General features: G+C 40.3%; 1 protein-coding gene across 2 annotated transcripts; it reads left to right on the plus strand.

Moving 5' to 3' along the window:
• Window positions 1–6,911: 6,911 nt before the first annotated feature.
• On the plus strand, window positions 6,912–13,540 carry irx1a (iroquois homeobox 1a). Of its 2 annotated transcripts, XM_041045408.1 has the most exons (5): window positions 6,912–7,021; window positions 8,697–8,981; window positions 10,444–11,557; window positions 11,895–11,970; window positions 12,972–13,540. In XM_041045408.1, exons 2-5 carry the CDS (start codon window positions 8,739–8,741, stop codon window positions 13,045–13,047), a joined length of 1,509 nt encoding a protein of 502 aa, XP_040901342.1. In that variant the 5' UTR covers window positions 6,912–7,021; window positions 8,697–8,738; the 3' UTR covers window positions 13,048–13,540. The 2 variants fall into 2 exon arrangements, with proteins under 2 accessions (XP_040901342.1, XP_040901341.1); XM_041045407.1 differs by lacking the exon at window positions 6,912–7,021 and having other exon boundaries at window positions 8,499–8,981.
• Window positions 13,541–24,704: the final 11,164 nt, after the last annotated feature.

The following is a 24,704-nucleotide window of genomic DNA, read 5'->3' on the forward strand; positions in this document are numbered from 1 at the left end:
CCCTCTTGCTCAAACACAACGGCAGGTGCAGATTGGATGCCCACATAAATAACCTCCTCACACAATGACACCAGGGGATCGATCCAGATTTTGATGGGTGCTGCTGCTCATACAAAGGGAGTGTGTGTGAGTAACTGTGTGTGTGTGTGTGTGTGTTGGGGTGAACGGAAAACAAGCAAGATGGGACAGAAGGAAAGAAGGTGGAAAGGGGGTAACAAGAGTGATAGAGGGGGAGGGAGGGAAGAGGAGGGGGGGGGTATAAAATGGTTCAATTACAAGGCGAACACTATTTCGCTCTTCTTAACAAGAGATTTCATGGTGTGGGCCAGTGTTTGGCAGAAACAGCTGAGTGCCACTAATTCTAAAGCATTAAACTGCGCCAGTTCAGCTGGCCCCTTTTGAGATGGGAGTCAGTTGTTATTGAACTTCATTGTCCAGACTGGTTTCTTTTTCAGCTGGGATCAATGATGCTTCAACATGGGCGTGATGTAAAAAGCCAAGCTGCAACCTGCCACCCACTCCCAAGTAACGCCATCACTGCACTTAAAATAGAAGGTGAACCTTTCCACTGTGTGTGCATCATCCAATCAGAGACATCTTGCTAGTATGATGGAAAAAAATAATAATAAAGGGAAACTTTAAATGGCTGCCCAAAACCATCACCTCAAACTCTTAAATCTCTGAATCATGAACAAATCAAAGAGTAAAAAGACACATTGACCAGTCTGTTCTTACCAAATAGCATATGATGGCACAGCAACTTCCTGAGGTCGTTTTGCGCATTATCACTACACATTTTTTGCTCATGTTATGCCACGTCATTTCTCTACTGACAAAACCCTAATGCTAACCTAAATGGCATTAAATGACACAGAAAGCTTAAAATGGGTCAAAATGACACGTGAAATATCCCCAAAAGCGGTGTGCAGTTCAAATACCATCCTATGAGATCACATTAGCCAGAATAGCTCTTGGTTGGACACTGTTTATTTAGGGTATCTCCGCTAGTTGACTGGCAACAGCGCATGATAACAACAAGACTCAGGAAACTTACACTGCCAGGCCAAGAAATAGTCAGGGTGGATTTGGTTACCTGTAGGTAGACCCAGGCTAGCCTTTTCTTTCTTTTTTTTTCTTTACAGACAACAAAAAGACAAAAGCTCTCCTAAGCAAAAATAAATTCTTGAGCATCACCAAACAACATAACTAAGGCTGTAATCTCCAGAGAACTCTACCTGCATCTCTTTCCAACTGGTTTACAGGTTTGTCATGGTTGTCTAAACAGAGAAAAAGAAGATTCCATGTAGTTTGTCCTTGCTCAGCCACATGGGAAGATCTAATCTGTGCCACAAAGAGCTAATCTAGTACATCAATGGCCTATAAACCCTTTTGGAACTCTGTTTTCTTTTTAGGTTTGCTCACTAACTCACCCCTCCCCTCCCCAGATCACTGTGTCTATAACACATTACTACATAAGTGAATTTGACAGACTGGTGTTTTCATCTGTGACCCCATAACACCCAAGGCTAGAGGGCGGGACCATTGGTTAGCCTCCTCAGAAGCCATGATGACATCAATAATCTAAATTCAAATAGTAGTTTCTGGTCCCACAGATGTCAAGAGCAATATCCTGTGACAGGGCATATTGGTTGGGTATGCTACTGGAAAGTTAGTTGTCTGCCAGTGGAATGATGAGCATGAATATGGAGTGTCTTTTTAAAACAAAGTATTTCATCCTAAACTTCCTACAACAAATTGCAAGTGAAATATTTGTTTCAGGTCAGCAGCTTGAATCTGAACAGTCCAACTATTTTTTTAATTTTTTGGTGACCACTTAAACACTCTAGTATGTAAGTAAGTTAGTGAAACCCCAAAGCAACTGAAACAGAGTCAGCTTGATCGGTGATCAAGGTGATAGCAGTGTTGTTAAGAGCGAGAGAGGCCGAGGCATCCCGGGGAGCATGTCCAGCAACATAAAAACAGCAGGTTTCAACTACTATCAATAGTTTGTACAAAGACACACCAAAGCAAAAAGAAGCACAACATGATAACAGATGAAAGAAACAGCCTCATTAAAATTCCATTTGTCATGCTGTCTGTTGATCATTTTATCTTTAAGTCTATCCTTTACACCACTATCAAAGGGTGCAATTTCAAAAGAATACTTCAGTGTACAAAAATCTTTTTTCCCCAAGAAGGCCCTTCCTTAAAATTCAATTAACTCTGTTGATAAATAAACGTGGGAATTGTATCATCTGAAAGCAGATTTGCATGCTCCCATTTTTTTTTTTTTGCACCATTTTTGAAGAAGCAAATAAACATCTGAAATGGGAAGCTAACTCTTATGAATATTTCTAAGCTAGTGTTTCAAACCAATGTCTGAGCCTCCCTCATTCAGATTTAGCATAAAATTATATGTGGGGACAAGAAGAAGACTTTGATATCACTGTTCTCTTCGTCCAAAGTCTTTCTCGTACATCTCACACGTTTACTGTACTTTGCATACATCTGCAAATGAATTGTGCAGATGTGCACATGCAGTGTAGACTGGGAGTGTATGGCTTACAGCCTGTTGGCTCACTTGAATTGAGTTGATTACTTCATGGGGAAGTTAAATACCAAGTAATGGAATTAGTTTGTGAATTGCCAAAATGGTTAATTAGCTTCTACAGTCATTTATGCTGACTTGTACAGTTTCTGTGAATCTGTATGCAACAGGTTTTAAAGTAGAAAGCTCATATTCAATATAGGTAAACTATAATTATGATATTACTTTAAATTGGGAGACAGAGAAATCTTTCCTTCTCTAAACCTATAGTTTGAAATTGTCCTTGAGGTCAGTCACAGTAGCACCACAAATAGCTACGCATTTTAGTTTTCGAAAAGGAAATCACATAAATATACTTTCATGACTTCTTAATGTTAATCCTCTTAGGCCAGTTACTCAATAAATACTCAGCTTAGTGTAGTTAAAACATTTTAAAAGCCAGTAAATGTTACATCCTCTTTTCTCCCCTCTCTCTCTCTCTCTCTCTCTCTCTCTCTCTCTCTCTCTCTCTCTCTCTCTCTCTCTCTCTCTCTCTCTTCTTGGCTAGCTATAGCTATTCATTAGCTCCAGCCCCTATGGCAATGAGAGTCTTTAACCTCCATTAGATTTAATGTTGATATGTTTCCCCAGTAAAGAGCCAAAACAATTAACACCCCTTCTCACATTTCTCTCCCCTTGGCCCCTAACCACATCAGAATCTGGGCCCACCCGTTCATTACCCACCCCTGTATGCCCTTGGGGAGGAAAAAAAAAAGTCAGATCCTTGGCTGTTGTCTTTTGTATGGTATGCAGTTAGAAGCCAGAATGAGTTAAAAGAAACTTGTCAACAATAATGAAGCACTGTGTTTCCCCTACACTTCAACATGGCAGCAAACGGTGCTTATTTAGTCGAGCTAGTTAATCATGATAATACTTAATCATGATGAGGTAACACCTTCTGTGCTTGGTGTTTGGTCTTGTTTTTTGTTTTTTAATATTTATTATATCTTCAGCAGCAACAGTGGCAGTAGTGTTCTTTCTGCAGTAGCAATAACCATACAGGAGAATGCTACACACTGCTGCGTGTCAGTCTCCCCAGAAATAAAACTTAAATATTAAGTATATAAACAATATGTTTTGAGTGAAACGTAATGGCTCCCAGATTATGCTTTTTATCAACATAATGAGGACATTTTTAAAAAAAAAAACATCTGCCAAGTTGTACAATGTTGACACTGAATGATGTGTTTACTTTAAAAATTGTAAACATTAACCAAAGTGCTTTTATGCTTAAACTTGGACTCCGGTGTCAAAGCCCTGCACATTATATATTTCCTGTGAAAACAATAATTGGAAAAACAAATTAACAGTAAATTAATAATTTCTGGAAGACAGGGTTGTCTGTTTGTATAGTAAAAATTGAAATGAGGGAACAAAACAACAAAAAATTGATGTTCATCTGACTAAAAGCTGTAAGGCAATCAATCAGAGTGCTGCGTTACTTTAGCCTCAGTCACTTCTAACTTTAAAGACTAGCATGAATCTCTTTTAATAGTGTGCAATTCACAGTGTTGTCTCAAATCCCAGCTTGAATTAACAAAGTTGATTTTAGGTAAACACAAACCATGTGACCCTCTTTCCTTTGAAATGCATACAAGAATGAAGATATACGTAAAATTACAGGCATGTTTTGAGCATCATACACCGAGTGGATGGACGTTCATGAAAGAAAGAAAAGGGCATGATTTTGAACGTGTGTCTTGAAGGCTTCAGTACCTTAACAATCCTCAATGGTCCCAGCCGACTGATGTTCTGACATTTGAGTAATATGAGTGGGAATACAAGTCATCTGAAGTCAAATTACTTATTACCCTGTACTTGTTGTAGGGCTGAACATGTACAGTATGGGAAATCTGCACTGCACATTTAACTGCTGCAAAGCACCTTCCAATTTGGCAACAATTTTAGCCCAGAAGCTCTTTGTCATGTCAAAACTAGGGAACAGCACCCCTCCAAGTCTTTAGCTGTCAAGTGCATAACGTCTTGACCTTCTAAGACCCAGAATAGACCTCTTTTATTATCCAGGAAATTCCTAGTTTCCTTACCTATAGGTGTGGTGCAGTTGTCTGTGTATCAAATGTCTCTCAGTAACACCAGTGGTCCTCTGACTCTAACTCACAGCTAAATAGTTGAGTTGCTCTGACGCAGATCGGGGAGTACATTGGAACCATGCGTGAGTGAGTATACATGTTTGTGTGCGATGTTGAGAGGGAGAAGTCTAACAGTTGCGATGGTCTATTGATATCACTGATATTCATCTAATCTCCTCTCTTCAGGGGGAAAAGGAGTTTTGGTTTCAACACTTAATTTGATAATCTGTGAGAAAAGCACAAAAGGGACATTCTGTGGATTCTTAACCTTTCCTCAACTTTGGCACTCCCAGAGGCAGGAAAGGAGTATCTTTCACCACAGTTATTAGTTCACAGAGACACCCCTGACCTCTGCGGTGGTAGCCAACTGTCAACATAACCGACGTTATTGTAATGCAGGTTCACTCTCTTTGACTTCTCTTGAAGTCATTCAGGTCTATGTGTTGGCCCAGTTCCTGGAGGCCCGAGTTCAAGCATGTCTAGATTTTAATTAAACCGAATTAGACAAAACTAAAAGATCACATTACCACCACCCCTGACGAACATCTTAGTTTGAAAAAAAAAAAAAAAACTATAAACAAGATAAACATGCTTGTTATAACAGGCTTTTAGTTAAACTAACTTTTGTGGCTGACATTTGAATCAAAAGGTAAGAAAATACATTAAGAAAAAAGATGATGATGGAGCAAAGTTTAAACTGTGTTAATTTTACTTATCTGTAATTAGTAATAGGGTATAATTTTTTAATGAACAGCATGCTTGAAGTGTGCATGCTGTCATTTACCAACAAACTGGAGTATTTATTGAATAAAATGTACAGTCAGGATGCTACTCTATTTTATTTCTTCCTTGGACATGAGTAATGACTGGGGTTTCTATCCCTCAGCAGAGTCACTGAGGATGTGTCTGTTCTTTTTAATAGTACCAGAGAGCAAGAGAGAGAGTGGGAGAGGGAAAAAGAGAGAGAGAGAGGCTTTATTATCCTTTGATCTCTCTTTTTTAAGGTTTTGTAAGTGACATTAGCCATTTTACATTAATACCACACATTAGTAACATCTAACATCTAAACAATATTAACACATGTATGTATGTATATATATATATATATATATATATATATATATATTTATTTATTTTAATGCAGGAGGCACGTTTATAGAAAATAAAAATGTAAAGATGAGACTGGTGACAGGAGACTTTAAATGGCTGTGGCTGTTAAATAAAAGAACGTATCCACCACCTGAGTGACTCATTAAAATGTGGCCATCAAGGCAAAACAGCTTATGAAGAGGCTCCTGTAGATTTACATGATAAAACTATCTGATATGAGAAGCCTGGGGATTTTCCTTTTTTATTTATTTTTTTTAAGAGTATTCACTCTAAATGATGTGCATGCGTGTGCACGTGTGTGCGTGAACGCGCGTGCATGCGCATGTGCATGTGCATACAGATGGTGAAAGCCCATCTGTTTCGAGGCAATGCATTAGAAGTGAATGTGTTGTGGACGAGTTAAGAAAGAAAAAAGAAGGGATGGACGGAGAGGATCCGGAGTAAAGTTTTTCGTGCTCTCTCTCTCCTCCTCTCTCTCTCTCTGGGTGGAAGCTGAGGAGGTTGTGGTGGTAATGAGAGTTTAACAAGACCCAATAAATCAGTTAACGGTGATGGTTTATTGCCCTCAACACGTGTCATTGTTTACCAGGAGTCAACTTTCAATTTTCCTAAAAGAAAAAAAAAAAATTCTTAGGAAAAAAAAATAGTTTTCCGCAAATGCATGTACAGCAGCAATCAACCATTATTATTACTATTATTATTATTATTGTTATTATTATTCTTCAACCGCCGCATTCATTTATTTTAAAATTGGTCATCAAGTCCATTTAGTTTTTTTCCCTAGTTCTGTTGTTTCTTTCATTTGCATTTAGAGATATTTTCAGTGTCCTTACCCCCCTCCTCCTCCCCCCTCCTCCCAACCCACCACAACCATCATGTGTAGCCCCCTGCACACATTTCCAGCGGGTTATCACAATTGCCATTCCTCCCCTCCTTTCTGATGTGTTACCCAGATTACCATCAGTGCCCCTCAGATATTTTTAACAGATCCTCGGCGCTCGGCAATATCCACTCGGAGCCATCTGGTGCAGATCAAAATCTACTGACTTCTTGGGCTTCAGTCGTTAAGGCATTAAATCTAGATCTATAGAATACCCCCCCTCTCTCCCCTTGACTCGGGAGGTGGGTGATATAAGGATCAAATCAAATAAAAATAGAACTGTTAAAACATGGACACCACCCCTCTCGTGAGCCACATGGCTGTGTCAGAAGTGGACAGCCAAGGGAAGGAAAGGTTAGTGTCCGACCCTTTTCTTTTTCTCAGCAAGAAATTAGATTAGTGCTTTAAGGAGAGGGGACCAAAAGCGAAAAGATACGGCATCCGATTTATTTAATTTTCAAATTCAGGTCTTGTGGAATTCTGTTTTTATTTTTATTTTTTCCTAAAGTCTGTTATATAAGAGAAAGGTTTGTGAAACGGTAATTTCTAAGAACGCAAAAGTCCCAGTTACAGTGAACAGGTTTCTGAACTATGACGGGGAAAAAAAAATTACTCTTCATCTTGACTTTTTTGAGTTAATGTGTTGAAAGTGTTGCCACGTCATTTACTTCAAATTAGAAGCTCAAGATGTACACAAATAACACTTTGTGACGCGCACAGGGACCTGCAGGCTCGGTGTTTTGAGTTGTCTCTGGCTTTTCCTCATCCCCTCTCTCTCAAAACAAGGAAACGTGAAGTGGCTCTGTTGTTACAAAGGACAACAACAATCTGGTTTAAATCCACACACACACACACACACACACACACACACACACACACACACACACACACACACACACACACACACACACACACACACGTGCGTGCAGATGGAAAGAGGGTGAGAAAAAAAGGGAGGGAGAGGGAGAATTTGGCAGATAAAACCTTTAGGAGGAAATCAAAGGAAAGCAAAACAGAGGTCTATAAAAAATCTACATAATCAATAAATTATGTGAAGAGATTTGTATGTTTTTTTCTTAACTGTTTTGAGTTTTGGAAGAAAAACGTCATGAAATGAACGATCTGATTTTTTTAACTTATAAGGCTTATGTTATTTTATTTTATTTTATTTATTTTTGTAACACTTATTTTAGAGTATATCATCCAAATGATTATGATGCTTTAACAACCACATAAGTTTTGAAAACATTAAATGAAGAAGATCACGAAGAATAAATCCAACTTGTAGAAAGAGATACTTTTATATTAAATTAGTCTCTGTGAATGAAATAAAAGCACCGGCAGTCCTTGATACCAAATACTAATTCCTCTGCGGAGAGCCTTTTTCCCACTTTAATTACAATTTAAATCTATTCAAAGTAAGTTCCTTCTTCTGACGGGTTTACTTCCCCCTGTGTCGGACAGCTGTAAAATCGTGTAGACAGGTTGTCATACAACAATCAAAGCCTTCGGTGAATGGACTCTAATGCTCGAACATTTAACATACAATAAGTCCAAACACGGAGGGAAAGCGAGAGAGAATGAGAGAGAGGGAGAGAGAGCTAGAGAGAGAGAGAGAGAGAGAGGGAGAAAGAGACAGGGGGCGAGAGAGAGAGAGAGCGAGGCCCCAGCCAATGTGCTCACTCTATATTCACATTATCCACATTGCTCCAAACGAGGAGGAGCTTGCAGGCTCAAGTAGGGGATGCCAATCAAAGCATCAACTTCAAATTGTATCTGAGAGATCAGCCTGGAGACCTCAGGGCCAGGCGCGTCAGTCGGAGCGCAATTGTTGATCTGATCACATCCAGCGGACTTTGCACGAGAAAAGAGAGGAAGCCGAGATTTAAGGGAGGGTTGTTTTGACTGCATACCGCTGTATGTATGTAGTAGCTGTGACTTTGGCTTAAACACTTTCCCTTTACTCCTCCGGGTTCTTTTTTTTTTCATTTTCTTTTTTCTCTCGCATACTTTTTTTTTTTACGCACAGTTTTGTCGGACGGTACAGCTGTGCGACAATTCGGTGGTGGAGATGTCTTTCCCCCAGCTAGGCTACCCGCAGTACTTAAGTGCCTCCCAGGCGGTGTACGGGAGCGAGAGACCGGGAGTGCTTACGCCTTCGTCCCGGGGAGGGAGCACCGAAATCGGGGGAAGTCCGTCCGCCACCGCAGCGGCGGTCACGTCGGTGCTGGGCATGTACGCCAACCCGTACGCACACAACTACAGCGCTTTCTTACCTTACACCAGCGCGGACTTGGCTCTTTTCTCACAAATGGTAAGGATAAATGCTGCTTTTTGTGTTGTTTCTGTTTAAGGACTCGGCACTACACACACGATTATTTATGCTTGACGTTCCTGCTGAGAAAAGGAAAGCCACAGACTGCATTTGGTAATCTCAACCCAAAGAATTACTACTTGGAAACGCATTTTAGTAGGACAGATTTTTAATGTTCTTTTATTAAAATATAGTCCATATATTTGTTTGATTTTTTTTGACAGTCCAGTGTCTTGTTTGACTGAGTTAGCAACGTGAAAAGTTTGATCTGAGACGAACAAACCAAAAAAAGAAAGAAAAAGAAAAAGAAAAAAAAGGTTTGAAATAATATTTTACTACATGTAAACAAAAGATGCAATTCACACCAGCTACATGGTTATTATCTCTCATTGCTAGAATGATTGATTACAAAGTTGTAATAGATTTCACGGAAGAAAAAAAAAAACAAAACCCTGCAATAGATGTGTTTTAGCATGCACCGCGAAAAGAGAAAGTTTCTACTCAGTCTGGTGCCCAGGCCAATTTTTCTTTTTATCAGATCGTTAGAAATAATCTCTACCGTGGAACAGCAGCTTCTGCTATAAATATGCCATGAGTTTCACTTCGTGAGTGCTTTGTTTTCTCTGCGCTCCATTATATCATTCTGTCACTGAATTCCACCTGGATTTTTTTTATTGTGCTAGATGAAGAATTGGCCGACATTTATTGACCTAAAATACCCCTGGTTATAATAATTAACCCGCGGTGTGTTAATGTGTTGACTAATGTGCGCATCAGGCCCACATAGGAAGTGACTACTGCGCCAAAGCTGCAAAACAAGAGCTATTATCCAAAATCCAAGCATGTGCGTTGCTTGAATGGATCGATATGTTTTGAGTGCTGAGTCAAAAGCAAGTACAAACAATGAAAGGGGAAGATGAAATTCAGCACAGGAAGTATAAAAGTGGGCATGTTGGGAAAACTTTAAACTGCTCTGACATACTTGAAGAGTGTGGAGGGGAGTTTTGGCAGGTACACACGAAAGTTGGCAATTCGCATTTATGTTTGTGTTCACAATAATGCAACGAACTGTCTCTCGCCCCTGTTCACCGTTTGTTCCATTATTAGACTGACATGTATGGGAAAAAAAAAATGTTTGCTAGTCTCTGACTTTCAATGAGAAGTTGAAAGCAGGCGCAGGTGTCGCAGGCCTAACATGTGGTACGCTGCAAGTTGAGAAACTTATTTGTGGAAAGCTCAGTCAGGAGCAACTGTAACCCTAAGAATATGTATGTATATATATTTTAATATAGGGCATTCACTTGCTTGAATTGCTGAGATATATATACATACATACATATATATACATACAAATATATTTTTTAATGCATTTCAGCTACACTGTGAAAAATAATTAAATTGTGTATTTTGCAATTTAGTGGATATTGATCCCACTGCAGTAACATTTTATCTATATTTCAAGGGATCCCAGTATGAGCTAAAAGACAGTCCTGGCGTCCATCCTGCCAGCTTCGCAGCCCACACCTCTCCAGCTTTTTATCCATACGGCCAGTTTCAATACGGGGACCCGGCCAGGCCCAAGAATGCTACCCGGGAGAGCACCAGCACCCTGAAAGCCTGGCTCAATGAGCACAGGAAGAACCCGTACCCGACCAAGGGGGAGAAGATTATGCTGGCAATCATCACCAAAATGACGCTGACGCAGGTCTCCACATGGTTCGCCAACGCCAGGAGGAGGCTCAAGAAGGAGAACAAGGTGACCTGGGGAAGCAGGAGCAAAGAGGACGGGGAGGACGGTAACTTGTTCGGCAGTGGAGACGAAGCGGAGAAAAACGAAGACGAGGAGGAGATTGATCTAGAGAGCATAGACATAGACAAAATCGACGACAACGACGGGGATCAAAGCAACGAGGACGATGACGATAAATCAACGGAGGGGAGCAGGGACCACAGGGGCGGTGTCGGTGCGGGTGGAGAGTTGGACAGCTTGGAGAAAAGACGGGCCTTCGCCCTGCAGGCCCACGAGGCCTTTGACAAATCTAAGAGCACAATTTCAGTTCACCCAGGGAGTAAGGAGAACTCGGACAGCAACAACAACAACACCACAAGAGTTTTGTCTCCGGACAGATCCGGGAGCTTTCCTCTCCCGTCTAACAATAAGCCTAAAATATGGTCTTTAGCAGAGACCGCCACTAGTCCCGATAGTTCATCTCAGAAACCCACGTCCCCTTGCGGCCCAGCGGCCACCACTCACCCATCAGCCCCCCACCACCAGATCCAAACCCACCCGGCCTTCCTCCCCAGTCACGGACTGTACACTTGCCAGATTGGAAAGTTCCACAACTGGACAAATGGGGCTTTCCTGGGCCAGAACTCCCTGCTGAATGTGAGGTCTTTTCTGGGAGTAAACCAGCACCATCACCACCACCACAGCCATCACTTGCCGACCCAGCAGCAGACGCAGCAGCAGCAACAGCAACAGCCGACATCAGTGGTGGTGTCGCCGGTAGCAGCTGCAGCAGCGCTCAGCAATGACAGCAAGGCCCCACCAGAGACCCACAGTCCCAAGCACATAGGTAGGATCACAGTCTGCACGCCTGCGCTTGCACAAATATCACATGCCAGCGATAAGCATGTTATTTTGAATGGAACACGTGTACTATTTTTAAAGGGTGCAACTCATGCCTGTGTCTTTTTTTATATACCATTATCATAACAATGCATTGTGCACATGCATGTGGGCTACATATACACACTTAAATCCACAATGTTCACATAGCAGATACACAACAACACTGGGTTCATTTTTAGTCAGAAGTGTTCATATACGTATATGAGTAAAAAATAAGAGGCCAGTGTAATTTTACCCAGCATGCCAATGCTGATAAGTGTGTTTTCTCATTTCTTTTTTAGACCACGAAAACGGTGTAAGGTCTGATTCACCTCCAACACAGACCCTGAAGTCTTCCTTTCGACCCATCCATGACAGGTGAGACAATGCTTTCACTTGCTTTCTTTTGTTGATTGTTGGAATCACGTTGTAATAAGACAATTATCAGATTTATATTAAAATATTAAATTCTAATATTAAGAATATTGCATTACCCAAAATATAAACTGATTCAGTTTTTTCCCCAGCAATATTTAAAACATCAGTGATTAAAATAAATAAAATTAAGCATGAATGTGAACACCAGGAAAGGCCTAAGATCTTGATGAAATTATAACTCCAGTGATTATATGAAAATAAATGTAATCATACTTGGATGCAAACTCTAAGCTCGCTGTTTAACGAATTCCACTGTATGAGCCTAAAATTTATGTCTGGCAGTTTTTAAATTTATTTTTATTTTATTTTTTTCTCCATAAAACAACAATAATAACACTACAAAATAAAATAAACATAGATAAATAAAACACAGTTTGCTTTGCGGGTGACAGGGGTCTTGACTCCCATCCCACACCCCCTTTAATTCCTCCCCTCTGGGGAGAGTGTGGCTACTTATCAAGTCACCGAGTAAAACGGGCTCTGTCTGGGCTATGTGCTTTCCCTAAAGACCCATGGGAGACCCCGGAGCCCAGGGGAGCGCTCTTACCGAAGGAAGAAAAAGAAAAGAGAGAAAGTTTACCTCTGTTTCAAGTATTACAAAATACCCCCTCTGCTAATGCAACAGTCCTATAAACAAAAAAAAAAAAACAACTTTAAAAATAATTGTAATAAAATTATAATCACTGCACAAAGAGGATTTTCTTTTTTTCCACACTAAAATATTTTGTAGCTGAAACATACCTAATGTGATTCATCCTTTATTATTATTATTATTATTATTATTTAAATGGAGAGTGAAGAATTGGAGAAGGGGGGACTGCAGTCTGTTTCAAATCAAAACTGTTCAGCCATTCAGCCAGACACTTGAGATGCATATTGAAACCCGTTGTCCAAACACGGCGGGGGTATTTATCTACCTTTCTGTATTATTCTTTATCCAGATCCTCTCTGCCTTCCAGCGCCAGGAGTCCACAAGACGCCACGCAACGGGTCCTTACTGCCCTCTCCTCGGCTTGATCAAGACATTTTATTTTTTCGTGCTTGAAAAAAAAAAGAAAGAAAAAAGAAAAGAAAAAAGAAAAAAGACTTTACACTCCCTAAAAAAGGACAATGAGAAATAATAATGCAGCGTAGCATTCAGTCGGTACAGAACAAATGGCGTAATTTGGTAATATCCTGTGGATGGATGGATTACTTCCTCTATTGTTGTGTAGCCTATAATCGCGCCTATAATGTTACTCTCTCTCTCACTCTCTCTCTCTCTCTCTCTCTCTCTCTCTCTATCTATCTATCTATCTTTCTCTCTCTCCACTTTGCCCAGGCAGGCTGGGACATTTGGTAGGCTTTTTACTTTATTATTATTATTATTATTATTATTATTATTTTTGTCTCTATCTTGTGTTTTTGGTGTCCTTTCTTTAATGTAAATACCAAGTGATTTAAATTTGTAAATAGGAAGCGTTGAAGGAATTTGTCCAGATCGTATATTTTGCCTAATAAACTAAATGAAATTATAGAGAAAACAAGAGTATCCTCAGCCTATATTTTATTTCTACGTTTATTATTATTTATTATTTATTATTATTATTATTATTATTATTATTATTATTATTATTATTATTATTATTATTATTAATGAATAAAACGTAGACCTATCGATTTTATTTCAAGAATGGTGAGAATGGGAATATATATATATATATAGGCAGTCTGCAACCAGGCTTAATTTTATTCAAGTTTGGGGGGAAAGCAGCGTGGATGCATTGAGGTGCTAATAAGTGTCCAGATGGTTGCTGATGACAGAAAATGGACAGGAGCAGCTGGGAAGGTCATTAAGTAATAATATGGGAACGCCCAGTCCAAACAAAATCAAATGGTTAAAATCTAATCTGTCAGAGAGAGAAGTCGATTCGAAGATAAATTATTAATATTTTCTCTCTTTTTTTTTGGGTGGCGGTGGTGGAGGAGGAGGCTGACATTGTCGGCCCTGTGGAGCAGGATTATTGTTTTTTGGGGTCCTGTCTGTTCCGAAGCTGATAGTGATCATTAGCCCATAAAAGCAGCTTCTTTGCTCTTCAATCGGTGACCAAAACCAAATATTGATTTACCACAACAGCCTAATGGGGTTTACACATAATAAGGGAAAGTGCAATAATTAGCTGTGGTGGGGGATGATGTGAACATTGTATTTTTGTCTTTTTCTTTTTGATCGACAAGGAGCATGGTAGTCAGGAATATTACAGAAAAAGTAAAAAAAAAAAAACCTAAAACAAAACATTTTTTAAAACAATCTCCTGTAAAATGTGACTGTGATTTTGCAGCTTTACATGGGGCCTATCATGTCATCATGTTATTATCAATTACTCACATGACTGGTTTAAGGTCTGTTTTGAAAAAGGAAAAAAAAAAATCAGAATTTCAGTATAATCTGACAAAAAATATTCAGTTTGAGTCAGAGCACCTTTGTATGTGACAGTAAGCTGCGAAGTGAGCTGTTCCAGAGGGTGAATGATTTGAGTGGCCTAAACCTGTGGAGTGATTTGTGCACATCTGTTTTGCAATATCACAGCGACCTCTATAGGCAAGGAATAGATCGCTTGATCCTGAAACAGTTTTCGCCTTTCAGAGGGCTATAAATCACACGAAAATACTTCTGCTAAAACTGTATCGTCACACACAATGCAGTATATGCTTTATAGTTTGATTTAAAACCACTGCACTTAGCTGCATTATGATATCACAATTTCTAGAGGAATACAAATAGCAAAAGTAGAAACCTTTTTATTTATGGGAATATTGTGACACCAAGTTCACATAAAATATTATAGGAAAAAATATGGTTATTTTTCGTTAGGGGCCAAAATCATCTTTCATTTTCAAATAGTAATCTGCAATAAATCACCCGCTGTTTGGAACTGAAACATTATCAGCTCTTTAAAAGCCTGCATAGCTTCCAAATTAAGTCATTACAAATAATTGCACAAGTCTGAAACGTTACATCAACGGGCAAAAGGGCTAAAGTGATTTTCTTTTTCCTTTTTTTTAATGCTTGGTAAACGTTGACTACATCATATCTGTGTGGCAGAGAAGGGGGGGGGGGGGGGGCGTCTATGCGCATAAATCTGTGTCACTTAAATGCTCATTCGCTAAACAGTCACGCAGTGGAGGACTTTGTTGAAAAATTAACAAAGGTCATTGAAGGTTTTGTTGACCGGAGCGGGGTCATTCGGCTTTTATGGTCACATTAACACTTTACTTTACCCACAACATAAATACATCATAATATGCAAATAGGTTTCTCTCAGTTCAAACAGAGCGAAAATCACCACACACAAAAAAAAAAAAAAAAAAATTTAATGTAATAGTCTAAGGACTTAAAAAAATATATATGCCTGTGTCAATATTAACAGCCCCCACCCTTTTTTTTTTGTTTTCTTGTCCCTGCTTTTCTTCGCACTAGTGGACCAGAGTATTACAGTGTGTGGTGATAAAATATGGTTCCAGCCTCAGTCATTTGAAATCGGTGAGGTCAAAATTAGAATAACACTGACACGTGTGAAGCCCGAACTGACTTTTTTTTTTTTTTGTCAATTTCACTTATGCTACAGCGCAGGGAACTGGCAATAATCATTCTAATATTGCGGCAGGAAAAGGCAGGTGTGTAAATTTCATATTCCCTCCCCTCCCTCCCTCCCTCCGCGCTCCATTTGCACATGACATCCTCTCATGAGCTGGCTTTTGGGGCTAAAATTAAATAACCTCTCGGTGTCCCATTTATTTCTTTTGTACTAGAACAGCGTGAGGTTAGCGCAAAGGCGTTAGCTGCAGGCCATAATATTGTGTTTCCATAATATATACAAAATTATTCATTTAGTAAGTGGATGTACAGTGGATTGTCTAATGGGTAATGAGCGGAGTTGGAGCTGATAATTAGGCTGTCACTTCCAGCCATTTCTTCCCCGCATGCCCTGGGCCACGATGCAGGGGAGGAAAAGAAAATAAAGACCATGAAATTAATAAAGAAGAGCAGATAAATGAGTTAAATGTAAATATAGAGCTAAAGAATAATGCTCTTTGGGATTACAGAGGTAAATACATAATATTATCTGATTTTTAAAACACTGTAGCCATTGTTAGACACAGTAAACAATGCTTCTATTATGGTAATTGCCCCGTAATGGTTATTGTGATAAGATAATTACAATTCAAAATAATAACTGCCATGCAGTATATTATAAATCCATTTACTCATTACTAGAATAAAATTAGGTTGCTTTTTTTTGTTTTTTTTAAGAAAGAAAGAAAGAAAACAACTCATCAAAAGTATTTCCAGCAACCTTTGAAAGGCTATAACTCTTTCAAAGGCAAGAAGAGGTTTTGCTGTTTTCATCTGAGGACTGAATGCTGAAACCTCCTCGGGAGATATGTAAATTGTGGCTCATGCAAAGACAATAAGTTGTTGACCCTAAAACAATTTAGCATTCTGTCACAGGCTGCAGGCCCCCCCCCATAATACCACAGTCTTTTGTTGGCTAGCAAGTACCATCTCCCCCTGCAACTGAGATGTGTCACACTGTGGCAATCCATTCATTTTTGTGGTGAATTGTGCGTTGTGACAGTTTGTGCGCGTATGTGTATGTGTGTATGTGTGCATGTGTGCACGCGCATGTGTAACAGGGAGAGTGAGGAGGGGAAAGAGGTGACTGCGCGGGGAGGAAAGTTTATCACTGTCTTGTCTTTTTTGGCAGAAGCAGGCTATTCTTACAACAGACTCGACCCCTTGTAGTCCAACAACACAAATGTCTTTGCCTCTTCCTATCCCCTCACCCTCCTCTTCCAACCCCTGCTTCCCTTCAACCCTCTCCGTTGTCTTTTCTCAAAGATGCCCACCCATATCTGCAGCCTACCCCTCTCCCCACCCCAATCCATTTATCTAGTTTCATGAGAGCAGCACTGGTCGAACACTGACACAAAAGCCATCCCGGGCCCCAACCCTGGCCCCAGCTGGGGGAAACGCACAACAACAAGCAACAACAAGTCACTTGAGCCCAGCAGCATCAGCCGCAGCGGGGTCACCATCGAACCCTGCTACACCATGTTTAGCTGACTACTTTGCTCCTGCTCCTTGTTTCAGCGACACAATGGCAGTGAAAGGGACGGATGCCTTGGTCACAGACTTTTCATTCCAGGAGCGCTAGGCTGCTGTAAGACACGATTCTTGCCACAGGAAGAGGTTGGAGAATTCGGTTGGAAAAGGGATAACGGAGGGAGGGAGGCTCTCGGCACGGCTACACTCAAACACAAATAGCAACAAGGAACTGGTACTTGCCTGACAACTGGCTGGCTGACTGACTCGCTGCCGGTTCAGCAACAACTCACGACAACTCAACAACCCATGCAGACCCCTGCTGACACAAAAACCTGGCCTGGCTCATAGATGTACTAGAAATAAACACGGTCTCTCGCTCATGTTTGCCTGGTTTTCTTTCATTTGGCCACTCAAAGCGACATTCTTATGTTTTGATCGGGCAAGAAAGAGAGAAAGAGATAACAACGCGAGGCAGGGAGAGCAGTCGAGTAAACTTTTCTCTTTTTCAGTTGAACATTCTTTCTGACTCTGAGTGAAGAACACAGAAAAGCTCTTTCACTCCTCTGCTACGAGGACAATATGCTTATTTGGATCTGAGTCAAAGCGCTGTGCCAAATATTGGGGCACTAATTAGCTGGCCTAATCTAGAAATATTATCCTCAAATCTGATATATCCTAGTTGAAATGATCTATTTTAAGAGACCTCGGCTGAACATGGAGGTTCATTATTATCTTCTTGTTTGCTACATGTTTGTTGATCAAAGTTATTTCCATGTGTCTGTTGTTGTTTAAAGGCCATTGACAGGGTCCAATATACACACATAAGAGCGCACATGCTCAGACACACACACACACACAGACGCACACACACACTTGTACTCAAGTTATGTTTCTGTTCCATTAATGACTCTACCAACCAATTAAAGCTGGTCTGTCTTGAGTTCTCCTGAAGTATCTGTACATAGCAGCTCTACCAGAACAGAACTATATTTAGGGGGAAATGCCTTGTGACCCCCCCACCCCCTCGCCCCCTCCCCATACTCACCCACACACTCACTCTTTCTCTCTCTCTCACACATATACACACAAGCACGTACCCATGCACGATGAACACACACAAGCACCAGTACGTGTGCACACATTCCTGGTACAGTCTGTTAGAGGATCAGAAATATTTTGCCTTAATTATCCTTCAGTATGGATCATGTTCTTCAGGGGGGGACTAGTAATGATGGGGGTATTTATAGTCATTCATTCTCTCCCTGTAATTATACACTCCTCAAAATTGGGGTTTTTACATTTGGCATGTGCTTGAAAACGTAAATTAGACAGACAGCACTGTTGTTGAGATCTCTTTGAAGTGAATCCCCTCCCCAAACGCAATTTGATGGAAAGTTTTATACTCTGCGATTGTACTTCTCTTCGTTAGCAGAGAGTTTGTCTCCCAGCCCTAGTTGAACAATGTTTCTTCAGTATCGGTTCAGTTTGACATCATAGTGCTGCGCTGATTTCTCTGCAGCAGGGGAAACTTACAGTTGTAACATGCCATACATAACTGACTGCAGTCTGCACTAAATTATAGTTTTTGTCGCCTACAAAATTAGAACACTAAGAAATGGAAAATGAGAAGCGTACCAGTGTTTACATTTGAGTACTGTGCCAAGTCATCCATAAGCACAGGTATTGTAAAAGTGGGTTAGTTGACACTTATGTAAAGACAGTTGTGTGTGTGTGTGTGTGTGTTTTCAATAATAAAATGCAGGTTGACATGGTAGAGAAGCCAAGGGCCTCGTGCCCCCCTTTTCCTCCCTGCACAAATATTTCCACAGCGACAGATAATAAAGTCTGATTTTCCTGTCTGCTTTTCTGATGTGATGCCATTGTGGTTTGGGCTAATTCCAGGGGGCTGTACAAAGGGAAGCGCGGCCATCTGAAGTGTCATACTGCAGCTGTGGCTGAAGCACAGGAATTTCCATTTAGTAGAGGATGCTTCTCTGTCTCTCTCTCTCACTCTCTCTGAACACTCGCAGCACATGTGCAGCGCAGAAGGTGATATCAAATGCAACTCACCATCTTCGTCCCTGCTAATGTGAAATCTCTTCTCTCTCTCTCTCTGTCCAGCTCTCCCTTTCTACTCCTGTCTCCCTTACTTTCCTTCTTTTCACTGTGGTGAAAGCTGTCCACTTATAGAGTGTGAATGTGTATTTGCTGCAGCTGTGTATTTAAAGAGTACATACAAAGCCTGGACTATATTAAACCACATCCATATGCTCCTGAAAAGTTAATTGCAAATATGAATATTCTTTTTTTTTTATCAGTTTTTATCAAGAGGAACAGAAAGTAATGCAATGCAATATATTTTTTTCATTTAAACTCTAAACATAACTCAAAAATTAATTAAAGCATTCAACAATTATTCACGTTTGCATTTAAAAACTGGACATCTGTAAAACCTGCAATATAATTAGAAAGCAGCGGCCAGAACATTATTATACAGGAAATTCCAGTAATGTCTTCCACATACTGTATTTTCATTTTGCTTTGTGTTAGAACAGCACCTTGCTACAGTACAGTTAAAAAGTTACTACCACAATTTGGTTAAAAACATCAAGATCTGTTTACATTTGATTGCCAGATTTCAATATTTATGACAGATGTTTGATAATTAGTCAGTACCAGATAATTTAAGAATTTAATGTAAACCTAAATTACCATCATCAGTCAAGACTTGCTCAGGCCAGGTTAGTGATACCAACACCACCTCTCACCGCCAGTTATCAATAATTTCTACTGAAAGGAAACATAAGATGTATTACACCCTCCATCCCCTTGCCCAGAGCAGACAATTACAATGTCAAAAGCTGTCACCTAGAGTACAGCAGCCAGTACATCCAATGCCGGGTCACCTGCCAAAGCTGAAACAGAAGAAGAGCAGAACAAGAACACAATGTGTTGGAACTATCACTTCACACACACGCAAACCTGAACTAAGCAGAGCAGGCCGGTCAACAGCTAGACTACCTTGCAGTGATACCTTTCCCCTCTGCTTGAACCGGAGGGTCTTTCTTCACGCCTGCTGTTCTCTTGTACAGTACCTCATGTAACGTTAGCCAGCACCGGCACAGACTGCTGGGAGTTTCAACAGAAGCTGGCTATGACAAATATTAACTGCAGAGTTATCCACCATAACAGGAACTGGGGTGGTGTTTCTGTATGTCATGCAAATTATGTGGGAAAAGACAAGCTCTTGTTTCCTCAAACATTTAGCCGGATATTTTTTGTAAATAATTTACAGGTAAGTCTGAATAGATTCCTAATGTAATGATGTATAGCTAGAGAAAATTGCAAGGTTATGGATTTTTGAATGATTCTTCAAACTTCAGTAATAGAGTCATCCATTGTACAAAGACAAATTTCTGAAGGAGAAAATGTTTAGCATGGCTGTAAGAGAAGGACTGACAGCTCAGATAAAGTCAGCGAGGCTAACAACACAGGCTTCGATGGGGAAAAATGCTATTACAGAACAAAAAAAATGTCAACAAAAATCTCCATCTACACAGCTTTAAGATGTTGCATGTGTATGACAGCCTTTAGATGTTAACATTTGTTTGATCACATTTTATTAAATCACATCATGTCTTTTAACTGCTTGGCTAATGTATTCAAAGAAGATCCTGCACAAAAGGCCTGTGGCCATACATGACCTCAAAATAAAGAGCATCTTATTGTGTTGTTGTAGTCCTGATACCAACTGTCTCAGCCACTGACATGCCATGCATGTTATCCCTGTCATCTAAGTAATGTTCAACCACTTGCACCATTTTTCTTTACCAGAAAGCTTATTCTGCATACTTCGAAATGTCCTGAGATCAACGTACACTATTACTGAGACAGAAAAAAAAAAGTTCTGAATAGGCATACAATATGTATGAGCTCTGTTATTGAGACCATGTGAATCATACGAACAAAGCATTTTTTCATGGTAAATCATGTTCACATCAAAGTTTAAAAATACACATCCACATCTTGAGGAAATGCCATCACGTTTTCTCTGTGATCTGTCTGGGCACATCTGTGGCCAATACTGTCGAGCATGTGGTCAGCTCAGTTTCTACTGCTCTACCTCTGCTTCAGTCAGCAGGAACAATGGCAGTGGACCCTAAGCTGTTAGTGCCCACATTCCGGCACCCAAAGTCACATGGTCATTTTGGTATACACACCATAGATGCTCATAAACATGCATATTGTGGACATATTTGGACATCAACACATACATGCATACGCAGTCTGCCTGTCGCCGTGCACACAACACACACAACTTCATGCTGTTTAGTTAAACAAAATGTAGCGTGCCATGCTTGAGGTTCACATCTCTCCACTGTCACAACAACACTGAATACTGGGATCTTTCATGCATCATGTAATAAGGACTTTCGATCTTTGGCAATAACTGCCAACAAAATCTCCATCAAATATGGTTAAATAAAAATGTGAATGAACAAGTTGTGCCTGAGATCACTGCTTGTACATTGTTGAAACATTTTTACATATTTTAAATCATTTTCTCTTGGGGATACAGTGATGGTGAAGCAATAATCTGCATTTATATACAGTGTATTCATTGAAAAAGTGGGACTTCTTTATTGGCTTAATCTGTATACATTGGCCATTGGGTATATATTTGCCCATTTTTAAAATTTCATAAGCCTGTCGATCCATGCACAGCTTGTGTGTCCTTCCATCCCAGCAATTTGCAGGGTGAGCTGCTGGGCCTCTGTGCAGGAAAAAAAATGGTATATGGTGACTTGCCTTTTAACTAAGATTAGTACAGTTCTGATGCACTGCAGCCTTTAAAATATGTATCAAAGCTGTTCAAATGCCAGCAGTTGGTATGTGGCAGGCAGGGGTGGCAGTGGCTTGGACGATTGGAGTTATCCCAACTTCCAAGTCCTCAGCAGGCTACCCCCTGCCTGTTGTTGGCTTGCCCACCATCGCAATCACTGGTTCTTCACTTAAAAAAAAAAAAAAGAAAAAAAAAGAAAAGGGGGAAGAGTGCAGTCAAGAACGGAAAGAGAGATAGATAGATAGATAGAGGGACAGAGAGAGGGATGAAGGCAGGGAGTGTGGTAGCTCTATCATGTCTCTGAGCAAGGTCTGCCCCTTCATTGCCTGGCCTCCCTGCTCACCCTCCCTCCTCTCATCTCTCTCCCTTTCCTTGGGAAAGCACTTGCTGAGAAAATCTTTATGAACTCCTGGGCCTGTTGGCGATGCTGGGGCTGCTTAAAAACCTGCCAGTTTAACAGCTGTGTGTATGGGCTCGGCCCCGGATAAAGCACTTGGAAGTGGCAGGGCTTACACCATAGGGTGAGTCTTTATGAGGGGCCCTCCTGTGTGGCGGCCGCTGCTGTGGCTGTTAATTGGCACACTCTGAAGAGCTGTATATCTGCCCTTCATAATCCAGACACAGGCGGAGTCAACAGGGAAAACCAAACGTTTATCCAACACTCAAGCCCAAAGCTCACTTAGTACTCTCTCTACTTCACCAGTTATTTGTAAAGTATACAGTCACATGTACTATGGGCTTGACCAAATATACCCTTTTACTTAAAACAGGAAAAAAATAAAAATTAAAAAATAAATATATTTATATATATACTTTTTCCTCATCAGGTATTAATGACTTAATAAAATAAGATAAATAACAAGGCATTTGATGGCCTGTAAACATGCATTTACATGCATTAGGGTAAGAATATACCAACCACACATGCACACACATGGCTGCAAACAATTACACACACACACACACACACACACATACAGTACACAGAGCCCCACAGGAACCCTGGCCTCGCGTTAAGCAGCTTCGCCCTGGTGCACCATGGGAGGAAAATAAACACACTGGTCCAGCTAAATACCCCAGGATACCATTTCCTCCTCAGCTGTGTTTTCTCTTGCGTTTGTGTATGTGTGTGTGTGTGGCTGTTAGTCAGTTAGTGTTGATGTGTTACCTGGTGCTGGTGTTAGCTGTGTTTACCAAGTCCTGCAGTGAGATCAAACAGTGCTTATGTCACAATAATTAACATTCAGACTTTTTTTCTTCCCTGCAATCCTTAGTAGCTAAACTTTATCAAAGGCACCTTTTTTTCTCCCCTCCAGCTGACAAAATTACCAGTCTTGTATTCATTTGTTCTGGCACAGGACCTTGATTTCTGGAAAGACTTAAGAACAACTGGTTATAATGGATTAGTGCCTTAATGTGACAGACACACAGACAGTCTGTTCCCTTTGAAAAGCATTCATCCCTCGGATTTTTACAAGTCAAATCTGAACCAGCAGTTAAATATGACAATCCAACTATCACCGGGTTTTAGATTATTGTGTGCATTTTTCCTACCCACTGACAAGTACTTGAACTCAACAGAAGTGAACAGATTTTTAAAACTACCAATGCTCTGAAAACCACTGACTCCAGAAAGGCAAGGCAATGTCACAACAAAAACATTTTGATGGCTGTCTTTGATCCTTGAAGGGAATCTGAACTGTAATCTACCCCACAGATATGATGAGCAGCAGCCAAATTTGTTGCTTGTTTGTTGCGACATTAAACAATTGGTCAGCGAGGCTATTGCTATTCAGCTGAACATTTATTGTGCATTGTTTTGTAAAAAAAATAAATAAATAAATATATGTATATATATATATATGCATAAGAAATTTCAGAAAGGGACTTGTGTCGATTCACTTAGAAATTGATCACTTGGCTGCAGCTTCTGTGATAGAACATGCAAAGAAGTGAGCTTACAGGGGCTGTACCACAGTTCACCTGTTTGTGACAGAGGCAGGCCACAAAACAATTACTTGAAAAATAAAATTGTGGGGCAGTAAGAGTTAAGCAGGCTATAGTGTTTAGGTGACAGAAATAATTTTGGCTAACCCTAACCCAAAGTTTTGTCATGGTTAAATAAGAAAAAAACCTTTGCTAAAACTTAACATACCATAAGAAAAACATCTTTATATGAGACTAAATCCTGGTTCTGTGAAGTTGAAAACAGATGTAGATGCCTCTCCATTACCCAAACCACAGCATCCTTACTTTCCAATGCATTCTTTCATTGTCAGCGTGCTTCTTCTCTACTTCTCTTTCCTTCACTATCTTACACAGCTTGTGCTGTTTCCTTGCATCCTCGTGTGATAAACTCACATAAATTTCACAAATTTCGAGGGACAAGGCTGTGTTTATTTTATGTAATTTCAGGAAGCCTGGCTCGCTGCGACACTCATTTCATGTCACCATCTTTACAGCACTTTCTGCTTATTGCACCCAGTGCAGGGATGCCAGCAGTCACTCTGCATGAGTTGGTGTCACTTTTTTTGCCCCCCCAAATGGGAAACATATCAATTTAAAATGAAAGATTTAATATCACTCCACTCGTGTAGTTCTCCGGGAAGTGACATCAGTGCTGAGTCAGACCATTACATCAGTCTGGCATTAAACGTAACTCAACGAGTAGCTCAGGTGATGTGTTGGCCTTGAGTCAAAGCGGTACAGGACCAGTTTTAAACAAAGATATTACCAACGTTG

The sequence above is a fragment of the Toxotes jaculatrix genome, chromosome 8 (assembly GCF_017976425.1).
Source record: "Toxotes jaculatrix isolate fToxJac2 chromosome 8, fToxJac2.pri, whole genome shotgun sequence".
Taxonomy (NCBI): Eukaryota; Metazoa; Chordata; class Actinopteri; family Toxotidae; genus Toxotes; species Toxotes jaculatrix.

Excerpts from the sequence above, each read along its gene's own strand:
- irx1a (XM_041045408.1), top strand. The coding sequence starts at position 8,739 with ATGTCTTTCCCCCAGCTAGGCTACCCGCAGTACTTAAGTGCCTCCCAG. Across the intron at positions 8,982-10,443 it reads TGGCTCTTTTCTCACAAATG|GGATCCCAGTATGAGCTAAA; the intron begins GTAAGGATAAAT and ends CTATATTTCAAG. Across the intron at positions 11,558-11,894 it reads CCACAGTCCCAAGCACATAG|ACCACGAAAACGGTGTAAGG; the intron begins GTAGGATCACAG and ends TTTCTTTTTTAG.